Here is a 20,000-nt window from a genome sequence, read left to right on the forward strand (position 1 = left end):
TAATCTAGACGACATTAAAGAGAACTGTGATAATAGGTATTGCACCCACGACAATGATATCTCATTTTGGATGACATATACACGATAAATGGTAGAGCAAATCTGTGCTTGGTCATTGGGTGCTTTTAAAGGAATCTACTTTGGTCTTGGGACGGTGCTGTTAGAGGAAACCACTCTGTTGGCAGGATACGTATGAGTTCTCCAGAGTGAGGATAAGCACGACATTTCACCTGTTGCTTCAGTTCCTAAAACTCTGCTATTGTTTCTTCCTACCTTTGTCCATACCAGCATCAAGAACCCTACAAAAGTATTAGAGGCTCCCCCTCCTCTATTTATTCAATCGTTTGAAAATGACTTTTTCTTTGTATATCAAGTGTCTGAAATGAGTCCTTAAATAAGGGAGAGAGAGAGAGAGAGAGAGAGAGAGAGAGAGAGAGAGAGAGAGAGATATTTTGAAAACTTGGAAGGTTAATTCAAAAGTAAATTATTGGATAAATACTTTCTAGGTTTATACAGAGTAAGTACTTGAGAGAATACATCGCTAAGGATGATCACTTGCATTGAAGAACGTGTGTGTGTTTGTGTGTGTTTCTAGTGTTTCTCTGTGTGTGCGTTGTGTGAGTGTGTGCGAGAGAAAATGAAATAAAGACCTGGCATACTTGGGCTTTTCAATTGTCAAATCCCAACAAAGGAAAATATATAATCACATGTTTGAGACCAAACAAGATAACCATATGAGAATCAAATACTATCACACAATATGATAAAGAAAACTGGTGAAACTACAATGTTGGCGGCTAATTCCTCTAAACGTCTTAAATCTTCTAATTGATTCCATGTAACATTATTGGCAACAGATCCCAGAAAATAAACCTGAAGGAAGCAGTTAATTATAAAACAATTATTAATACAACAATGTTTTTTTTCTGTTTTTTTTTGGAAATTATTAATATGAAACGATTATTAATGTTTAAATTAATTTTGAATTTTTTACAAGAACCGTATTAGTTACACAGTTTTTTTTAAAAACAAATCATTACTAATAAGTGCAAAATAAAAGATGGCTGTCTGTTAATAATTCAGTTATTTAATAACCTGTGTACTTTTATAAGTATATGCATTCACACATAGAGACAGACACACCTACAAACTCAGGTCCAGTTATTAATTTTATTTAATAAATGATGCACAAAAGGGTTGCTATTAACTGGTTTCCAAATAGCCAATCACTACTTGAGGGACAATGGCCAGAGAGGGTATGTGTCTTGTTGCTGAATCTTGTATGTATCTTGTATCTTGTCGTAAAGTACTGATTTTCAAAATATTTTTAATTGGCTTACCCATCTTTTACTGTCATGAATATATGTAAATTTTGTGATATTCCATTGTAAAAAATGACAGAAAATTAAAAAAATGTATACCGTATATCTTGCGAATGCAGGTAGGCAATGGAATGACCAGACATTGTGGTAGATCGTGGCTCCACATAGAGTTTCAATGTTATTAGTTCATGCTTCAGACTACGAGGTAAAACCGTAGTTACAGTACAGAAGTCACGTGATAACTGATAAAAATGATTCCAGTGGTGACCATGCCGTCTTGTTTCACACCCTGCAATTATTTTACTATTAAATTTTGCTCCATTATCTTAACCTATTACTTCAGAAGCGTCACAAGAATAGAGATGCATGAGGCTTTCAACTGGATATCTTCGATCCACTTTTTTGGAAGGGCTGCAACTAAATACTTAGTGACACCTATGGGGTCCCCTCTTGTTCAATACAAACTTCATGTTTTCTTTACTCTCTCTTTTTTATGTGCTAGTAATAGATTTTTGTGCTGAGAACATGCAAAAATGATGCATACCCAGCATGCACATAAATACTTTCACAAACAATTTGCACCGTCAAAACATTTTGGTTCACATTTCCGCCTGTTCTCAAGATAGTCAAACCAAATTTTCATCCCTTGAGCCACCTCTCTTTTACTCTCTTTTACTTGTTTCAGTCATTTGACTATGGCAATGCTGGGGCACCGCCTTTAGTCAAGCAAATCGACCCCAGGACTTATACTTTGTAAGCCTAGTACTTATTCTATCGGTTTATTTTGCCGAACCCATTAGTTACGGGGACGTAAACACATCAGCATCGGTTGTCAAGCGATGTGGGGAGGACAAAAAAGACATACAAACACACACACATATATATATATATATACATAGATACGACGGGCTTCTTTCAGTTTCCATCTACTAAATCCACTCACAATGTTTTGGTCGGTCCGAGGCTATAGTAGAAGACACTTGCCCAAGGTGCCACGCAGTGGGACTGAACCCAGAACCATGTGGTTTGTAAACAAGCTACTTGCCACACAACCACTCCTGCGCCTATGTTAATGTTCGGTTAATTTAGGAATAAGGAAATGAATATAAAATAAGCTTGTATGTTCTTCCTTTTACATCATTACATAAACAAGACAGATATGTATAATTTTTGTACACACAAAGACACACAGACACACAGACACACACACACAATCACACGCACACACATATGTATATAATGTATTATGTGCACGCGCCTGTTTGGGTGCATACGTGTCTATAAGTATGGTTATGTATGTATATGTCAGTATGTAACACTCACGAATGCTATTAAACGTTCAACAATCGATAGGTGAACCTTAATTAAGAGATAAGACTATAGATTCAGTGTTGAGAATTGCTTCAAACTAACTGCGATCAATGAAAAGATTTTAATTAATACCACTCGAGGTTGTTATCAAGTTGTATTTTTTTTTCAATTTTTCATCACATTTCAACTCGGAAATTTACCCCATCAAACTTATTTCCACGAAGTCATGATGCGAATATTTAAAGTAAGTCCTGAGAGAATCTAAAGATCATGGATTTCTTGAGAATTTGTTGTACAACTTTAAATAGCATCCCTTTATTTTACAGTAATTTCCTAGCATTTAGCTTCCAGTGAACTACTGATTTGCGCTCGACATTTTTTTCCAGTAGAGCAATCATTCTTTTTCATTATTGAAAATTTGTGTTATATAATACATACATACATATCTATTTATTTATTTATATTTATATATATATAACATATATACATGCATATATATTTGTATATATGTTTATATATATATAATATATGTATTTGCATGTATGTATATATATATATTTGCGTATATGTATATAAATATATATATACACATGTATATATATATATACTTATATATATATGCATATATATATATATAAAGAGAGAGAGAGAGAGACATATAAAAAACAGAGAGAGAGAGACAGGCGAGAGAGAGAGAGAGAGACGATGTTACATACGTATCAACTGATATTTAACGCTGTCAATGCTTCTTTAAGTGTAAGAGATACTGTTTAATTAGCCAGTGTTGTAAAGTTTTCTGCAAATGTGAAAAAAGTTCAATGCATACAATAAAGTATATGCTATAATTATATGTGTGTGTGATTGTGTGTGATTATGCGTGTGTATGTGTGTGTGTGTTCGTACAGTATAGCAAGAGCAATTACTAAAATTGAAACTATGATTGCATTGCTCGAGGAACTTTTAGATAAAACGAAGAATTGTCTGAGAAGTACATGAAAAAATTATACAATGATTTTTTGTTTTATAACTCACAATTGAGACTTCAGATCTAGGTAAATGGTAGCGGAAATTTAGCACCAAATGTGCCCTTTGGAAGTAGTTCAGTAACAAGACAGGCTAGTGGACTATCCCTTTATGAAATATCGTTTGTAATCAATCAACCGTATCTATTGAAGGAGACATACTACAACAAATAGAATAGACAAGAACACTGATGAGTTGAAACAATGTAGTAATTTACAAGTATAGATACAGGCTAACAATGGTTGCAAATACTATAAAAGAAGACTGACTTAAAATTCCCCGAAACTTTTGTGTCGATTACAATGTTGCGGAGTCTCCTGCTTACAGGGCATTTCTCTCTTCCTCTCTTTCTTTCTTTCTTTCTTTCTTTCTTTTCTTACTTTCTTTCTTTCTCTCTCTCTCTCTATCTCTCTATCTATCTATCTGTTTAACCATCTATCTATAAATACACACACATATATATATATATACGAGTATGTGTGTGTATGTATACATAATAGGCAATATACATATTCTCATTCTTAACATCATCAATTTTACAGCAATACTTATGAATGAATTTACTGCTAATGGCACTTTGACATATAAGAATTAGATATTTTCGTCAAGACTAAATTGACCCATTCATTATGGAATGCGAAATTTCTGCCCTTCTATCTACACCGTAAAGCATTTAACTCGCTGTATCTTTCAATCTCTTAAGTGAAAAATATGCATCAAAATTGATTTTTTTCTCAGATCACAGACATACACTTAATGTTGTATTATGATAATTAAATTATTTATTCATGTTTTCTTTTTTATCAACTTGACAAGGAACAACCCATGATAATTAGTAAAGAAATTAATCATAACTTAACTGAAGTAAAAAAAAAAGAATAATATTATATTCAAAACTGCATAATAATAACAGTTTGGTGCACAATAGCGATTAATATTGGGCAACTTCGCCGAACAAGACAAAGCCTTTCAAGTGAAGTCTACAATAAAGTGTCAGTTTCTATTTGGTGCATTTCTCTATTATTTCGGTCTTGTAGTTTGTCTACCGAGTGATTTAATCTCAGACTGTAGTAATCCGATGCAACTGCACCATGTAAGAGCCCGCGAAACTATTTAGTTGCACAAAAAACATGAAGTCCTATTGTAATCGATTTGAAAGTTTGTTGAGAATCACTTCTTATAGGACGAGGGTTTTGTTTTCTTTTTTTTATCTTTAATATTTTAGAATTGTTGCCTTTTATTTAAGTCGCTTCTCTATTTCATGTTGCGATTCAAGTAATATATGCTTGTTGCATTCACATAGATTGACATTGACTCTGTGCCACTAATCGCCGGTCTGTCATCTTAAGTTGATGTTCAGTTTACTTGTTTTCATTTTCAACATTGTGTAAATTAATGTCAACATTCCACGTTTTTTAAATTCTTCTCCCTTTTTAATATTATTTCTTTATATTGTCTCCCTCTTTTTGTACTCTTCGTATAAAACATAAAATTTATAGTATATTAAAGGTTTATCTATTGTGATTTAATTCGTAGAAATTAAGCATACTATAAATTAAGTATGCACTATCTAGAATCTAGATAAAATATATTTTGAAAGACTACGATTGGTGAAAGCATAAATCTCACTGCATTTTATTCCAGTTAAATCAGAGCAATCCTCTCTTTTTAGCCATTTTATAGTTTATACCAGACGACAAATTAAAAGTTTCGAGTGATTAAAGACCCTTACTTCACTGTGATACTGATGGAAACATTTAATTCCTATAGGATTGAAGCTGTCGTCTTTACTGTTGTAAAATTTATGAAATATACTGTAGATATTTCTTCTTCGTGAGCTGAATGCATTATACTGTTTCAGATCTAAATATTTTGCAATCTGATTTATCATGTCCTAAAATTACGCCTCTGTGTCACAGAAGAAGCTAATAGCTCAATATTTCTTAGGATAAGCAATGCAGTATAATCTTCGTTGAAGATACAATGTTATTCTACAGAGGTAAAGCGAGTGTGCCAGAACAAATGAATGGTTCCCGATGTGTATTTATTGCTAATATGAAAATATTGTTGGAATTGTTCTTACACCTTACACAGACATTTCAAAATGTCATTAATATAAATCTTTTTTTTTTATTGCGTGTGAAAGCAAAGGGTAAAATATTGGGTGGAGCTTCTATAAAGCACAATGTTACAATATTTCATAAATGTCTAATGAAAAACAGAATTGCACTTCAACTGCTAAGGAATTGCATAGAAAATGTGTTAGAATATATAGATAGGATAGGATGATGAAACGGATGCCTATGAAAAATTACTTCTAACAATGTTTTCTATGTATGATATACTCCCAACAGAGAAACGTGGAGCTCTAAACCTACTACATGTATCAGTATGCCGGAAAAGAATCCTCGTAGACTTAAATTTAGTATCGCTAATTTATATCACAAAACTAATTTTACTGTTTTGGTCTGATATAAGTATAACAAGCATACTGTATAGTGTATTTTCTCAGTGATCTAGACACCTGTAAAATAATGTAAAGGCTATACATCACATGAAATCTTCATATCTATATGTCTTTATAGAGGCAGAAAGCAAAAGTAACACCCACTAAATCGTGAACGAATATTTACTACTCAAATTATATAGTGTTGAGCTGTGAGTACCTCAATTTCAAAGTTGAAATTGCATTTGTGATTTTGTTTATATAATATTGAAATGGAAATATGTGAAGATGCGTAGTTTAATGGTTAGGATGTTGAAAAGAAAAATGTAAGGCCATGGGGCGACTCCCAGATCGGATGGCAGGCTACCTCCTTAAGTAAAGCACTATATTTCATTCAGCTGAACATTCTGTGATGTCTGCAACAGTATAGTGCCTCGTGGACAATTAACCAAAATCCATCCTTGTTAGTTGCGGTACACTAAAGAATGAAAAGTAATATAGTTTAAGAGAAAGATATCCTCTAAGCAAATTAGTTTTCCATTACACTTTTTAATGAGAAGTTATACCAATTTAAAATAGTATTCATTTTGTAAAATCTATTGGCGGAGTTTGTTCGATAGATCAATATATATTATAAATGATGATGTATTCACTCTAAGATTAATTCATCTTAATTACAAATGATTTTTGTTACTTGTTTGTAACACATTGCTATTTCGACAATTATCGTATATTACTTTTCACTTCAGATATATCTTACTATTAATCATTCTCTAATACAATTTGCGATTTTTCATACGTAAGGCTGGCGGTGAGTGTATTTTAGCTTATTTTATGTATAAGTTATTTCAACACGTTTGTAAGCATTCCTTTCTTTATGTGTGCATGCATGTATGTTATTGCTTGCCTTCATCTATGTATGGAATTTGCTACATATAATAATAATGATAATAATATTAATAATAATAATAATAATAATAATAATAATAATAATAATAATAATAATAATAATAATAATAATAATAATAATAATAATAATAATAATAATAATAATAATAATAATAATAATAATAATAATAATAATAATAATTCATGGCAAGTACTGGACTAAACTAAATGTAAAAGAAATAGACAAAGAAGAATCCCAGCAATGGTTGAGAAAGTCAGGACTCAAAGTAGAAACAGAGGGATTTTTAATTGCAGCACAAGCACAAAGCCTCCCCACCAGAAATTACCAAAAACATGTAATGAAAAGAAATATAACAAGTAACTGCAGAATATGTGGAGATGGACAAGAAGCAATAAATCATATTATCTCTGGCTGCCCAGTCCTGGCTAAGAAGGAATATATTCACAGACACGACAGAGTTGGGACCTACATATACTGGAAGCTATGCCAACATTATGGAATAACATCAGAAAAAAGATGGTATAGGCACACACCAGAAAATGTCACAGAGAACGAGAAAGCAACCATACTCTTGGATATGCCAATACACACAGATAGAGAAATAAAGGCCAACAGACCAGATATAGTTGTCAGAGATCATGAAGAAAAAAAATGCTTTCTAATTGATGTATCATTACCAGCAGATGACAACGTGTCTCTAAAAGAAATGGAGAAACTCTCAAAATACAAAAACCTGGAAATAGAGGTAACTAGAATATGGAATCTAAAAACAGAAACAATTCCTATCATAGTAGGTGCATTAGGTATGAAGAAAAATATTCAGACACATACATAACAAAAACACCAGGACTTACAAACACATATAACATACAGAAAATTGCACTACTAGGCACTGCACACATCCTACGCAGAACACTTTCAATACAGTAACTATAAGAGCATCATAACAAACCACAGCACATACCCAAGGCACACAGAGCTGCGCTCGGTAGTGAAGTGAAAGCACGATATAAAAATAAAACTACTGAATAATAATAATAATGACGATGAGGAGGACGAGGAAGTGGAGGAGGATTCTATGAGTAAGGGGACATTTAAATGTTTAATCTAGTTCGAAACTTGCATACATAACTAAACATTTATTCAAAAACAAATACACAAAAACATAAAATTAATATATTTCTTGAGAAATAAAACCTGTAATTATATGTTTGTAAATCAAATTTCATTCTAAAATTTGTCATTTTTTATAAAACTCAATTGTGCAAATTTATATGCTTTTAAATGCATTTAATTTTCACAAACTGCCAACAGCTATGCTGTGTAAATAATTTTGCTATTTATTCTTGCACGTTTCCTCGCCTATAAATATGTCACCCTATGCCGCTATAGCTACTGGTTACTCTGCTGCTACTGCTACAGGTCACCCTGTGTCTTTACAGCTACACTAGAAAATTAATTATGACTGAAAATCTCAGTTTCTATATGGCATGCCCACAATAACAATATATTTATATATCTAAAGGATATCTGAATATCTATAAGACGTATTATTCTCGTTTAGACCCAGGTCAACGCACATTGGCCAGATTTATGACGAAAGACATTTCAGACGTTTTTCCTCAAATGTTCGTCATTTTCTAATATATTTTGGTGAGATTTTAAGAAAATGTAATTTGTTTTTCTAGCAGGTCAGGTTACCCCGTAGAACTACCGCTGCTGATTGATTTCTCTCTTGTTGACTCATTTCACTGCATATCTTATTAATATTGAAATATTCTGGCTTATATACATTAAACATATTATGTAAATAATTATTGTAGACAAGCAGTTTTACTCTACCAATGTACACATAAATTTGGAAAATATGGCGATAAAATTAACAGTGGAAACGTCACGTCTCACAAACAAAGGTAATAATTTCAATTATCTAAAAAGGCTAACGATGAAATAACTAGCAAATATACTTGCAAGGTATAGCGGTGGTGTATCTGCAACACGAATAACTAAGCAGGGGATGCTGAAAGTTACCAGGTACAGTCTCGGCACTATGTATTTTTTTATTGCTCAAGATTTTTTTAAATAAGCTTAATGAGTTTAACCTACATGGCTGTGTATATGTACCGTGTCTGCTAAAGTTCACAAGTAATTCAAATTATTCTGGTAAACTGGAAATCTTCCGCTAGAGATATGTTTTCATTGGAAACATTTTCGTTTTTATAACGTGGAGAAGATGAAAACTGCTTCATGTAGAAAATCCGAAGACTTATTAAACTGGCTTTTAGAGAGTATTAAGGAATACGAATTGAAGTTCATAATCTACAAGACGTATGATGTAAAGAATCATGAAATAGCTAAATTTGAAGAGAAAGAAATGGAGAAGTGCCCCGGGCAGACATGGGAAGATATTACATATCTGACCCGAGGACCAAAATACGCAACAGTGGAGGTGAGTTCCAAAAGCACAGAAATGGCCACGGAGCACTCAGCCCATACGCTAAAAACGAGAGGAATTGGCACTTCTGCCGCTATATCTTGGATGAAGAACGTCCCAAATAAAAATTTTAGCAGTGCCACCCCAGATAGAGGTCGCCTGGGTTGTGGCCGCTCTGATGTAACAGCGAGAGGAGAAAATTGAAGTACTATAGGCGACACACTCCACCCAACCAAAACTGATGGTACAGAGCATCCAGATGTTGGTACAAGCCGCACCCAGCGACTTGGAAAATATACCTGACAGAATATGTATTGAGGAGACAGAATATGTATTGCGTGAAAAAAGGGCATGAAGGACTGAGTGCTTGCCTCTCAACGAGGAGAATCAAGAACAAAACGCAGACGCTAAAAAGAAAAAGGAAGAAAAAAGAAAAAGAACTAGGAGGGACCCCTCCCCCACAAAAGCAGATGGAGGCGTGACTTCGGCGGAGGATGTGACTTTGGTCAGGAGTGAACCTACGGTTGCGGGGACGGTTGTTGAACCGGAGACGCAGCCAGTTGTAGAGCCAGATACAGAACAGCAGTCGGAGAAGGGTGTCTCAACCACAGTACAAACTTGTGCATTATCAGCCAAGGCATCTCTAGCCCACCCTTTAACGACCTTTGGTAGCAGATAAAGTGACTCACAAAAAGCGGGAGTCGTTCCAACTTGCTCAGCCTACCTAGCCAAGATAACACCCTTCCAGACCAGTCTTCGAAGCCCAGGTATAGTTTACAGTTCGAGTTAGTGTGTTGGAAATATTGATTGTTGGTTCGTTGCGTGCTTGTTACTACTGCAGTTTCTATTCTTATTGTTATTTTTGCCAAATAAACACACGCAGTCTTCACTTATTTATTACTTTTCTTATTTTAACTCATGACCATTGTCCAGAAACAATTTTATCGACCCTCAGCCCCCGGCCCCACTCCGTTGCCACTGCTACAGCACTTAACCCCAACTTTGGTGCCATTCCTGTATCTCACTCTCTTGGTGTTTTCGCCCACGCTGCTGCCTTCGTGGTTGTTGTTGTTGTTATTGCTGCTATTGCTGTTGTCGTTGATGGTCGTGTTCTTGATGTTGCGGCCGTTTGTGAAGTTACTATATGTGTGTTTGTGTGTACATATGGGTTTGTTTACTGTGTTGTTTGTATCCGTGCTCGTTATACAGTTTTTTTTTCTATTTATCTCTTTCTTATATTTATCATAAGTATGTATATATTTATCTACTGTGTATGCATTACATTATTTATAACTGTTTCTTATATTTATCATAAGTATGCGTCTATTGTGTGTGCATTACACTGTTTATAAATGTTCCTTTTTTTTCTTGCTTCTGTCGTTAGTCATCATGTTGTGTGGCGTGGTGGTGGGTGTTATTGTTCCATTCGTGTTTTCGAAAATTAATCTGCTTGAGCGCGTTCTGTTTATCTTACTTCTGTCCCTAAATGAATTTAAATTATTTGCTAGACCTGTTTTGAAATTTAGCGAGCTGGCCTCTATTTAGAAATACGTCCTTTCCTCGGAAGTGCTTGCATCGATACACTAAACCGTATGGAGCATGGGGAAATAAATAGAAATACGCTAATTGTTTACATGGAGACGCTAATTACTTAATAACAGGCTAGAACAGGCTTTAGGTTGCTTACATAAACATACCAAAACCTTTAAGGAATATAACTCATTCTAGATAACTCAATATTCCACCCACAGATGGGTAGGAAATTAAGGATAGAACATATCCTAAACTCCATAATTACATGCCCTTTTCACTTATCTAACCTAAACCTTGAAAATATCTGAATAACTTAGAACATAACCTGGAACTGAACGTCCCTAGAAAAAATGCATTACAAGAACTAAAGTTGAAAGGAAGCTTATTAATACACATCTATTACAATAACAAAAACTTTGACCTAATTTAATAGAATCCTGAATCCGGCCAACAACTGGTGTGAAACCGAGGTCAACGACATTAGTTTACAAAAGATCAGAATTCAAATTCAAAATAACCTCTCCTCACTTCCCCTGGGGAATGCAAGGGCCCATCCTCAGAAGGAAACAGTCTGGGAAATGTCCAGTTACATAGGTCCTGTTACTCTACTCAAACTGGAGAGTGACTGCTACTGCAGCTAACATTAGGCGGTGGAGTTTGAGTAGGGTAACAGAACCTGTGTAACTAAGACATTTCCCAGGCTGTTTTCTTATGATCATGGGCTTTTACGCCTGAAATATAAAGGTATTTGTAAAACTTTCCGCATTTCTTATTTACCCTTGCCTTTTCCTTCTTCAATAATACAATGATTCCAGCGAACTACAACGTACGCGTTCTCGTTCCTATAAATCTCTAGAAACCTCTTTTGACTAATTCTGCAGTAACGCCATTATTCCGTGGTTCTATTGTTTTAAAAGGAAAACATCCTCTAGACATACAGAGTTTGACATTACAGACCTAAAACTTCGTTATCTAAGACCCTGCTGAAAACTCTGCATTCAAGGGAGAATTCATCTGACTGATTAATCTAGTTACTAGGTTCATTAGAAGCACCACGAAAGTACTACTATATTACAGCCGTTATTCCTAGGCCAAGAAAGACAGTGGTTTCATAAATTTTCTCATAGCGATATGATAGGGCTGATATGGCGGATTTGGTGTCATCTTGGTTGTCGATACCTTTCGGAAGCGCACCAAAACACAAATAAAGACTTGGCAGTTTTATAATAAATTAGACGGCATGGCATGGACAGGTTTAGAAAGGGGCTTGGTTTAAACATATCGAAGTCGTTCTGCATCTCATTTTCGGTCCGTCAGTATGGCTGCCCACTCTCACCACTACGAAAGCAGGATATTTCGAGGGGCATCTCGCAAAAACTAGAATACAGAAGATTTTTGTCATTTTATGCGAGCGACATCAGCGCAACAGTGTCGGATGTTTTGGAAATCGAGATGATCGGCACTACACTAAAGGATTACGAGGGGGAGACCGAAACAAAGATTAACCAGAAGTCGGTGGACGTGTTATTCAATACCTGGAGAGACAGGTTCATACCGGATGTCAGCGTCGTATGGCGCTGGTTAAATTACTTGGTGTCCGGCTTGGTCCGGATCAAACCAGACTGGTTGGAGTGACGTGTCGTGTGGCCAGTCTTATCCATAAATGGTAAGCGATAAAGCTGTCTCTGAAGTGTCGGGCGGAGGTGACGAATGAATACATTGCATCCGTCATATATTGCCGCCTGACCGCCATCATCGCTTTGCTTGATTCGATGCTGATCAAGTTGAAGCGCATACACTTCCACTTTTTGTATACCGTGTGACACCAAATCCAAATACAGCAACATGTCACGGTCGGAGCTGGTGTTTGCGAGGAAAATAAAATAAGAATTGGATAAATTGCTGCCTGGCAAGAAAAGAAAAATTGCAAAGGAAAATACAGCAATATATTCCAAGATTTGTGAAAAGGTATTTGTTAGGACATATAAGAATGGAAAACAAAGGAATCATAGGAAAAATGCTATACTTGGTAAAAGGAAGAAAAGGGGTATACAAAAGACACATGAACCGACCAAAAAAAGATTCGGTGAGAGCGAACCCAAGAGAATAGAAGAGCCAATGAAATATCTATGTGATACTTTTTAAGTCCCAACGCCTCTACAAATAGCAACCGATGCTGGTGTGTTTACGTCCCCGTAGCTTAGCGGTTATGCAAAAGAGACCGATAGAATAAGTACTAGACTTACAAAGTATAAGTCCAGTGGTCGATTTGCTCGACTAAAGGCGGTGCTCCAGCATTGCCGCAGTCAAATGACTGAAACAAGTTAAAGAGAGTGAAAGAGAGGTAGCTCAAGGGATAAAAATTTGGTTTTCATTATCTTGAAAACAGGCGGAAATATGAACCAAAATGTTTTGACTGCGCAATTTTTTGTGAAAGAATGCATCCTTTTTGCATGTTCTCAGCACAAAAATCTATTACTAGCACATATAAACTTGTATTATGTCTATTAAATACTATTTGCCTCGCACCAGATGGAATACATTTTCTGTTGATGTTGCTATCACGGAACAATACACAATATGTTTGTGTGTGTGTGTGTGTATATTTGATCCTACCCTCGTCTGCGTGTGTATAGATCATGATGTAGCTATGCACATAAACATGTGTGGGTACATACATAAATACATAGATATGCGACTCTGTATGTGTGTGTGTGTGTGTGTATGTGTGTGTGTGTGTGTGTGTGTACAGTGATGGATTCCAGGCTTTCGTATATTTATGAGTTGATTTCTTAATTTCACCGGAGTGTAAATACCTATAATGGTGATACTTAAAAATATAAATAAAAATTACAAAATATATCGAACTTAAACATTTCCCGATAAGCAAGTGGTCATATTATTTATATCCTATAAAGAACTACAGTACATTTGATTCAACTGTCATCATTGAAAGACGTTGAAAAGACTTCTCAAATCCTATGCAATATTTTCTATAAGTATTTCATTTTGTTTACTTTCTTTTTCATAATCATGGTTATGATTTAAATAACCATTCATTTAGTTATATGCAAATTTTACTCATATGCGTCTGGCGTAGACATCGATCAAGTTTACTTTTAGCTGTCATGTACTTAGGTTTCTAATTCCCTTTTAGTCAAACAGCTACAAAGCGTAATTCACTTCAATTAAAAAGCATGAGTAAGCGCCGCATTGTAAGCTACACTATAATTTGCGAAAAATATTATCTGCGCGCAAAGTGCATCCCCCACCCGATGCTCATTTTTTCATTATTTTTATTATCATCATTATTTAAGCAACAGTGGTGAATTTCGCCTCTTCAGTGTGAACGGAAATCACTCTTACATCTCAACTTCCAACATCACTACTTTTCGTAATTTACTGTCAAAAAACAAGGAGACAACACAGAACCATTTCAATATAAATCAAAATTTAGCGAGAAGTAATATTTATCCTCACTTAAACGTGCATGTTCTGTTAGAACAAAACCAAGTTTACCTGCTAATCACGGCACCCGCGCCTGTTCCTGCGCTGTTTTTCTACATATCACTGGCGGTGAGAAGATTCGCTACTATCGCTAGTGGTCGAGCGCCCATCATTAACAAGATCGAGGAAGGTCGAAATTATGTGATCTGGTGGTCTCGTCTCTGGAGATGGGGGAGATTTACTTCCCCACTAGCGACATAAACAAGAGTGCATTTTGCACCAAAAGCCAGTATGAGAGTATAAATTCCTTTAACAGAACATCTACATTTAAGTGGGAATCACTATTACCTCTCGGCAATATATCTTTATATATAAAAGTGAAGTTGTGTGTCTGTCTCCTACGATTTAGATTCCTAACTACTCCCACATTTTGCAGTGCAGTGTAACCAAAAGCGGGTATCTTATAGTTGTGATTCATATCGAGCCCTTCTGGGTATTAGCACACATTTATGATGAGACTACGATTTTTAAAAAAAAATTACCATCATTTTTTTCCATTTTTAATGTATTTTTTTTGCTATTATATAAGAGAAGTAACTCTCTAAAAATGTATTATTAAATCTCAGAACATAAAAAGCTACAGTAACACTCCTCTTTGTGGTTAGCCATATTGAGATGGCTATTATACTTTACATCTCTAAAAATGCTTATATAGTTATTTCCCTTACAAACCCGAGCAACGCCGGGCGATACTACTAGTATATATATATATATATATATATATATATATATATATATATATATATACGGAGATGTACTTGCAGAGCAAGTGACCTGATCTGTGATCATGTGCTGAAACAAAAGCAATTGCAATATGGGAGCTGTTTATAAACCATTTAAAAACACAAAAAAACCCGTTAGATTCACTTCAATATTTAAATTTGATATGTCAAAATATGTTCGTCGCTTTGAAACGCTTTAAAGCGACGTTTTCACGGACAAAATTCCGTGCTTCACAGGAATGTGAAGAAGAAGAAATTTATGTGCAGAAAAATACGTGGATATCAAGTAAAATAAATAAGAAAATACTAAACAGATAGAAATTTCTCCTTTAACCTCTTTCTTATCGGCAAAGGTTCTATTTTAAAATAGACACTCACCACCAGACACATATTATCACAACATGATACATATTCCCCTATTTAAAACTGTCTTGTTCCTCACTCAATTTACAACCTACGAATTCCGTCCAGTAGACTGTATATTTGTTCTTAAGCTACAGAGGGGAAAAAGGTTGGAGCACACGCGCACGCATACTCTTGTATAGACACAGGTATATTCACATATTCATCCATTGTCACATATAAAAACAAGATATAGCTATATATAGATATAACTGAATAAGATAGAGTAAACAAGAAAGTGTACGGCTGGACAGTTATTTCTTAATAACTACACGTTTCCATATATATATATATATATGTATATATTTATATTTAAACATAGATACATACCCATAATAACAAATGGACTGACATATCTACATACGTATCTACGTGTATATATATATATATATATATATATATATATATATATATATATATATATATATATAATATATATATTCATATGTGTGTGTATATATATCTATATGTGTGTGTGTGTTTGTGTGGGGGGGTATACAAAGTTTAATGAGACAAACAGACATATAAATAAACATACAGACAGACAGACAGAAAGACAGACTGACAGACAGACAGACAGACTGACAGATAGATAGATAGATAGATAGATAGATAGATAGATAGATAGATAGATAGATAGATAGATAGATAGATAGATGGATGGATAGATAGATATATATATATATATATATATAGATAGATAGATAGATAGATAGATAGATAGATAGATAGATAGATAGATAGATAGATAGATAGATAGATAGATATTAGGTCATCAAATATAAAATTTGTAGTAAGGTAAATCATGAATTTTGTCAGCTGCTCATTTTGAGCCATTATTATATTTTGACAATCTTCATTTTGTTTTTAGAAAGCTACCACATTTATTTTTTTAAATTCTAACTCATTTTGCTCTTTATGAAGTATTTATAAATCGTTTTTAGCTCGTTTTGTTTAGAGATGGATAAGTCGAAAATTCATACTGTTTTGAGATATGAGTTCTTTCCCGGAATATTAATAGAGTATTTCTTTCTAATGTTATTACACAGCAGACAGTATCAAATTGGTATGCAGATCGGTAAAACGAAAAAGTTGGATAGGTGGGTTCCACAGAAACTCAATGAAAATCAGAAACAGTAATGTTTGGAAGCTTGCATTATGCTACTTGCTCGTCACAAAAATAAATCATTTTTGAATCGAATTGTAACATGTGTTGAGCAATGGATCCAATGCAACCGCCGTAAACATTCAGCACAAGGATTGAACAAAGATGAGCTACCAAAACACAGTTCAAAATGCAAAATTCATCAAAAGAAGCTGATGGTATGTGTTTGGTGGTCTGTCGCATGTGTGATCCATTATGATTTCATTAAACCTGGCTCATCAATCACGGCCGATGTATACTGCAGCCAACTGGACCAAATAATGCAGAAACTTACAAAAAAAAAACCCCAGCCTAGATTAGTCAACATATCCACCCTATTTTATTTATTGCAAGACCACGCGAGATCACATATCGCAAAAAAGACATTGGCAAAATTACTGAGTTTGAGTTGGAAGTTCTCCATCATCCAAATAGTTATCCAAGTGCTGGAGGAATTTGGATAACTTTTTGATATGAAAAAAAATTAATTCTGACGATGCTGCAGGCTTTCCAAATTTTATTGACTCTAGATTGCCAGACTTTTACACTTCTGGGCTGGACAAGTTACCGATGAAATGGCAATAGTGTATTGACAATATGGGTGCACTCTTTGATGAATAAAACTATTCCATGTAGTTATAAAATATTAGCAAACTTTTTTCTTTTTTATAAATATTATACTTGACGACCTAATAGTTTAATTGATAGATAAACAGACAAATGGCCAAGCAAATTTGCATACATACACTACATATGTTTCTATGTATAATGTCAACTGCAAAAGTAGAGAGATGTATATGGAAATATGAACTTACTTTGAGACTGAAACAGATTGTACGGTTATAGAAACCGTAAAAACGATGCTCCAATATATGTTCATTTCAGGCTTTAGTTTGGTGACAGCAGTAAATCTCTGCAAGAATAATTGGAAATTATGAGTTAAAAGATTGTGTTCAATGAAAAGGAATATTTAATTGTGCGCTGATAATTGATTTACTCAGTAAGTAATGTGTTGAATTCTCTTGGTAAAGATTATTTTATCTTTCCACATATATTACGACCATTATCTAATATTCGGCGCTGAGTGTATTTATGTGTGTACGTTTACGCTGTTGATTAGCTGAGATCAGCTCTGATGCAGTAGACGCGCAAACTATCGTGGACTATATAATTAACGATTTCTGCATTATTTCCGATGTTAATGTGATTCGAAGGTAATATGGCTTATATTTCTACCAGATCAATTGACTACATAGATAGTCTTTCCGTGGCTTGCTATGATTTCTTATATTAGGAGCTGTAGAGAAATTAGTAAGCAGTTTGCAAGGTTGATTTCTTCACTAAATTATTTCTTCACCGAAAGCTGCTACCATAAGACGTACGTTTCCACAATTCCATCATATATATATATATATATACTCTCTCTTTACTCTCTTTTACTTCTTTCAGTCATTTGACTGCGGCCATGCTGGAGCACCACCTTTAATCGAGCAACGACTCCGGGACTTATTCTTTGTAAGCCCAGTACTTATTCTATCGGTCTATTTTGCCGAACCGCTAAGTGACGGGGACATAAACACACCAGCATCGGTTGTCAAGCAATGCTAGGGGACAAACACAGACATAAAAACAAACACGCACACACATATTTATATATATATGTGTATATATATATATATACATATATATATATGTGTGTGTATATATATATACACATATACGGGCTTCTTTCAGTTTCCATCTACCATATCCACTCACAAAGCTTTGGTCGGCCCGAGGCTATAGTAGAAGACACTTGCCCAAGGTGCCACGCAGTGGGACTGATCCCGGAACCGTGTGGTTGGTAAACAAGGTACTTACCACACAGCCACTCCTGCGCCATTATATATATATGTATAACATTATAGTTTTAATGTCTATTTATCAGCATATGGGCATAGACATTTTTCTTTTGCCCATATTTATAATAGTTTATAAGTATCACCTTAAAAGGTATTTTAACATGCTGGCCACTTGATGAAATATTTGAAGCATTTTATCCTATACATATATATATATATATATATATATATATATATATATATATATAGTGGGGGTGCAATGGCACACTGGTTAGATCAGCGTGGACTCGCGGTCGTAGAATCGCGTTTTCGATTCCCAGACCGGGCGATGTCAGTGTTTATTGAGCGGAAACACCTAAAGATCCACGAGGTTTCGGCAAGGGGTGGTGGCGAATCCTGTATTCTTTCACCACATCTTTAGGTCACTCACTCTTCTTGTTTCTGTTGTACCTGTATTTCAATAGGCCAGCGTTGACACACTCTGTGACACGCTGAATCTCCCTGAGAACTACATTAAGGGTACACGTGTCTGTGCTGTACTCAGCCACTTGCACGTTAACTTCACGAGCAAGCTGTTCCGTTGATCAGATCAACTGGAATCTTCGTCGTCGCAACCAACGGAGCGCCACGATATGTATATATATATTCTCAAACGCAGCACAATGCTAATAATATAACCTGAACAGGATAAGCTACCCGTATTTTACAGAGAAAAGTGTTGGCTGCCGGCTATGAAAGTCGAACTCACACCTCCGTGATTACGCATCGGGGTGCTCTAATGGTTCAGGGCACCGCGACGCGTAATCACGGAGGTGTGAGTTTGACACTCATAGCCGGCTGTCAACACTTTCATCTGAAACATAGGGGTAGCTTATCCTGTTCAAGCTATATTATCAGCATTATCCTCCGTTTGAGAATTTAAAATCACTTCTTTAACTTTCTAAGACATCTCAACGTTTCTAAAGTAAACTTCGTTTGTTTGTTTACGTTTATCGTAATTTGAATTTACATATATATATATATATATATATATATGGTATAATTATGAACAGGGCAAATTTTAGCCATTTCTCCGCATTCTGTAAAAAATTATGAACAACCTTAATCGATTTTCAAACATTAGTGGGTTCTCATCGGAAGCGTCTACATCATTTTGACAGTCTCCAGAGAAACAAGCAGCGAAGCTGTTTATATACTCAACAAATGCAGCAGTTACTCTATGCAAGAGTCCCTAATTTGCATACCGAACGTATTTATTATTCTATAAATACCAGCGGCCTGTCAATGGGAATCTTAGTCCACACAGTATCAAAGTATGATATAACATATATGTAACATATGGTGAAATTATAAACCGGGCAAATTTTATCCATTTCTCTGCAGATTGAAAAGAAATGAGGAACAA

The 20,000-nt window shown here is 34.9% G+C and overlaps 1 protein-coding gene across 1 annotated transcript in view; it reads right to left on the bottom strand.

Moving 5' to 3' along the window:
- LOC115218269 (glycine receptor subunit alpha-2-like) overlaps positions 1 to 20,000 on the bottom strand; it is a 602,367-nt gene that overhangs the window by 268,498 nt on the left and 313,869 nt on the right. The window contains exon 3 of the mRNA XM_029788018.2: positions 17,570 to 17,667. Within this exon, the coding sequence (XP_029643878.2) occupies positions 17,570 to 17,667 (98 nt within the window). The remainder of the gene's footprint in view (positions 1 to 17,569; positions 17,668 to 20,000) is intronic.

This window comes from Octopus sinensis, linkage group LG13 (assembly GCF_006345805.1).
Source record: "Octopus sinensis linkage group LG13, ASM634580v1, whole genome shotgun sequence".
Classification (NCBI taxonomy): domain Eukaryota; kingdom Metazoa; phylum Mollusca; class Cephalopoda; order Octopoda; family Octopodidae; genus Octopus; species Octopus sinensis.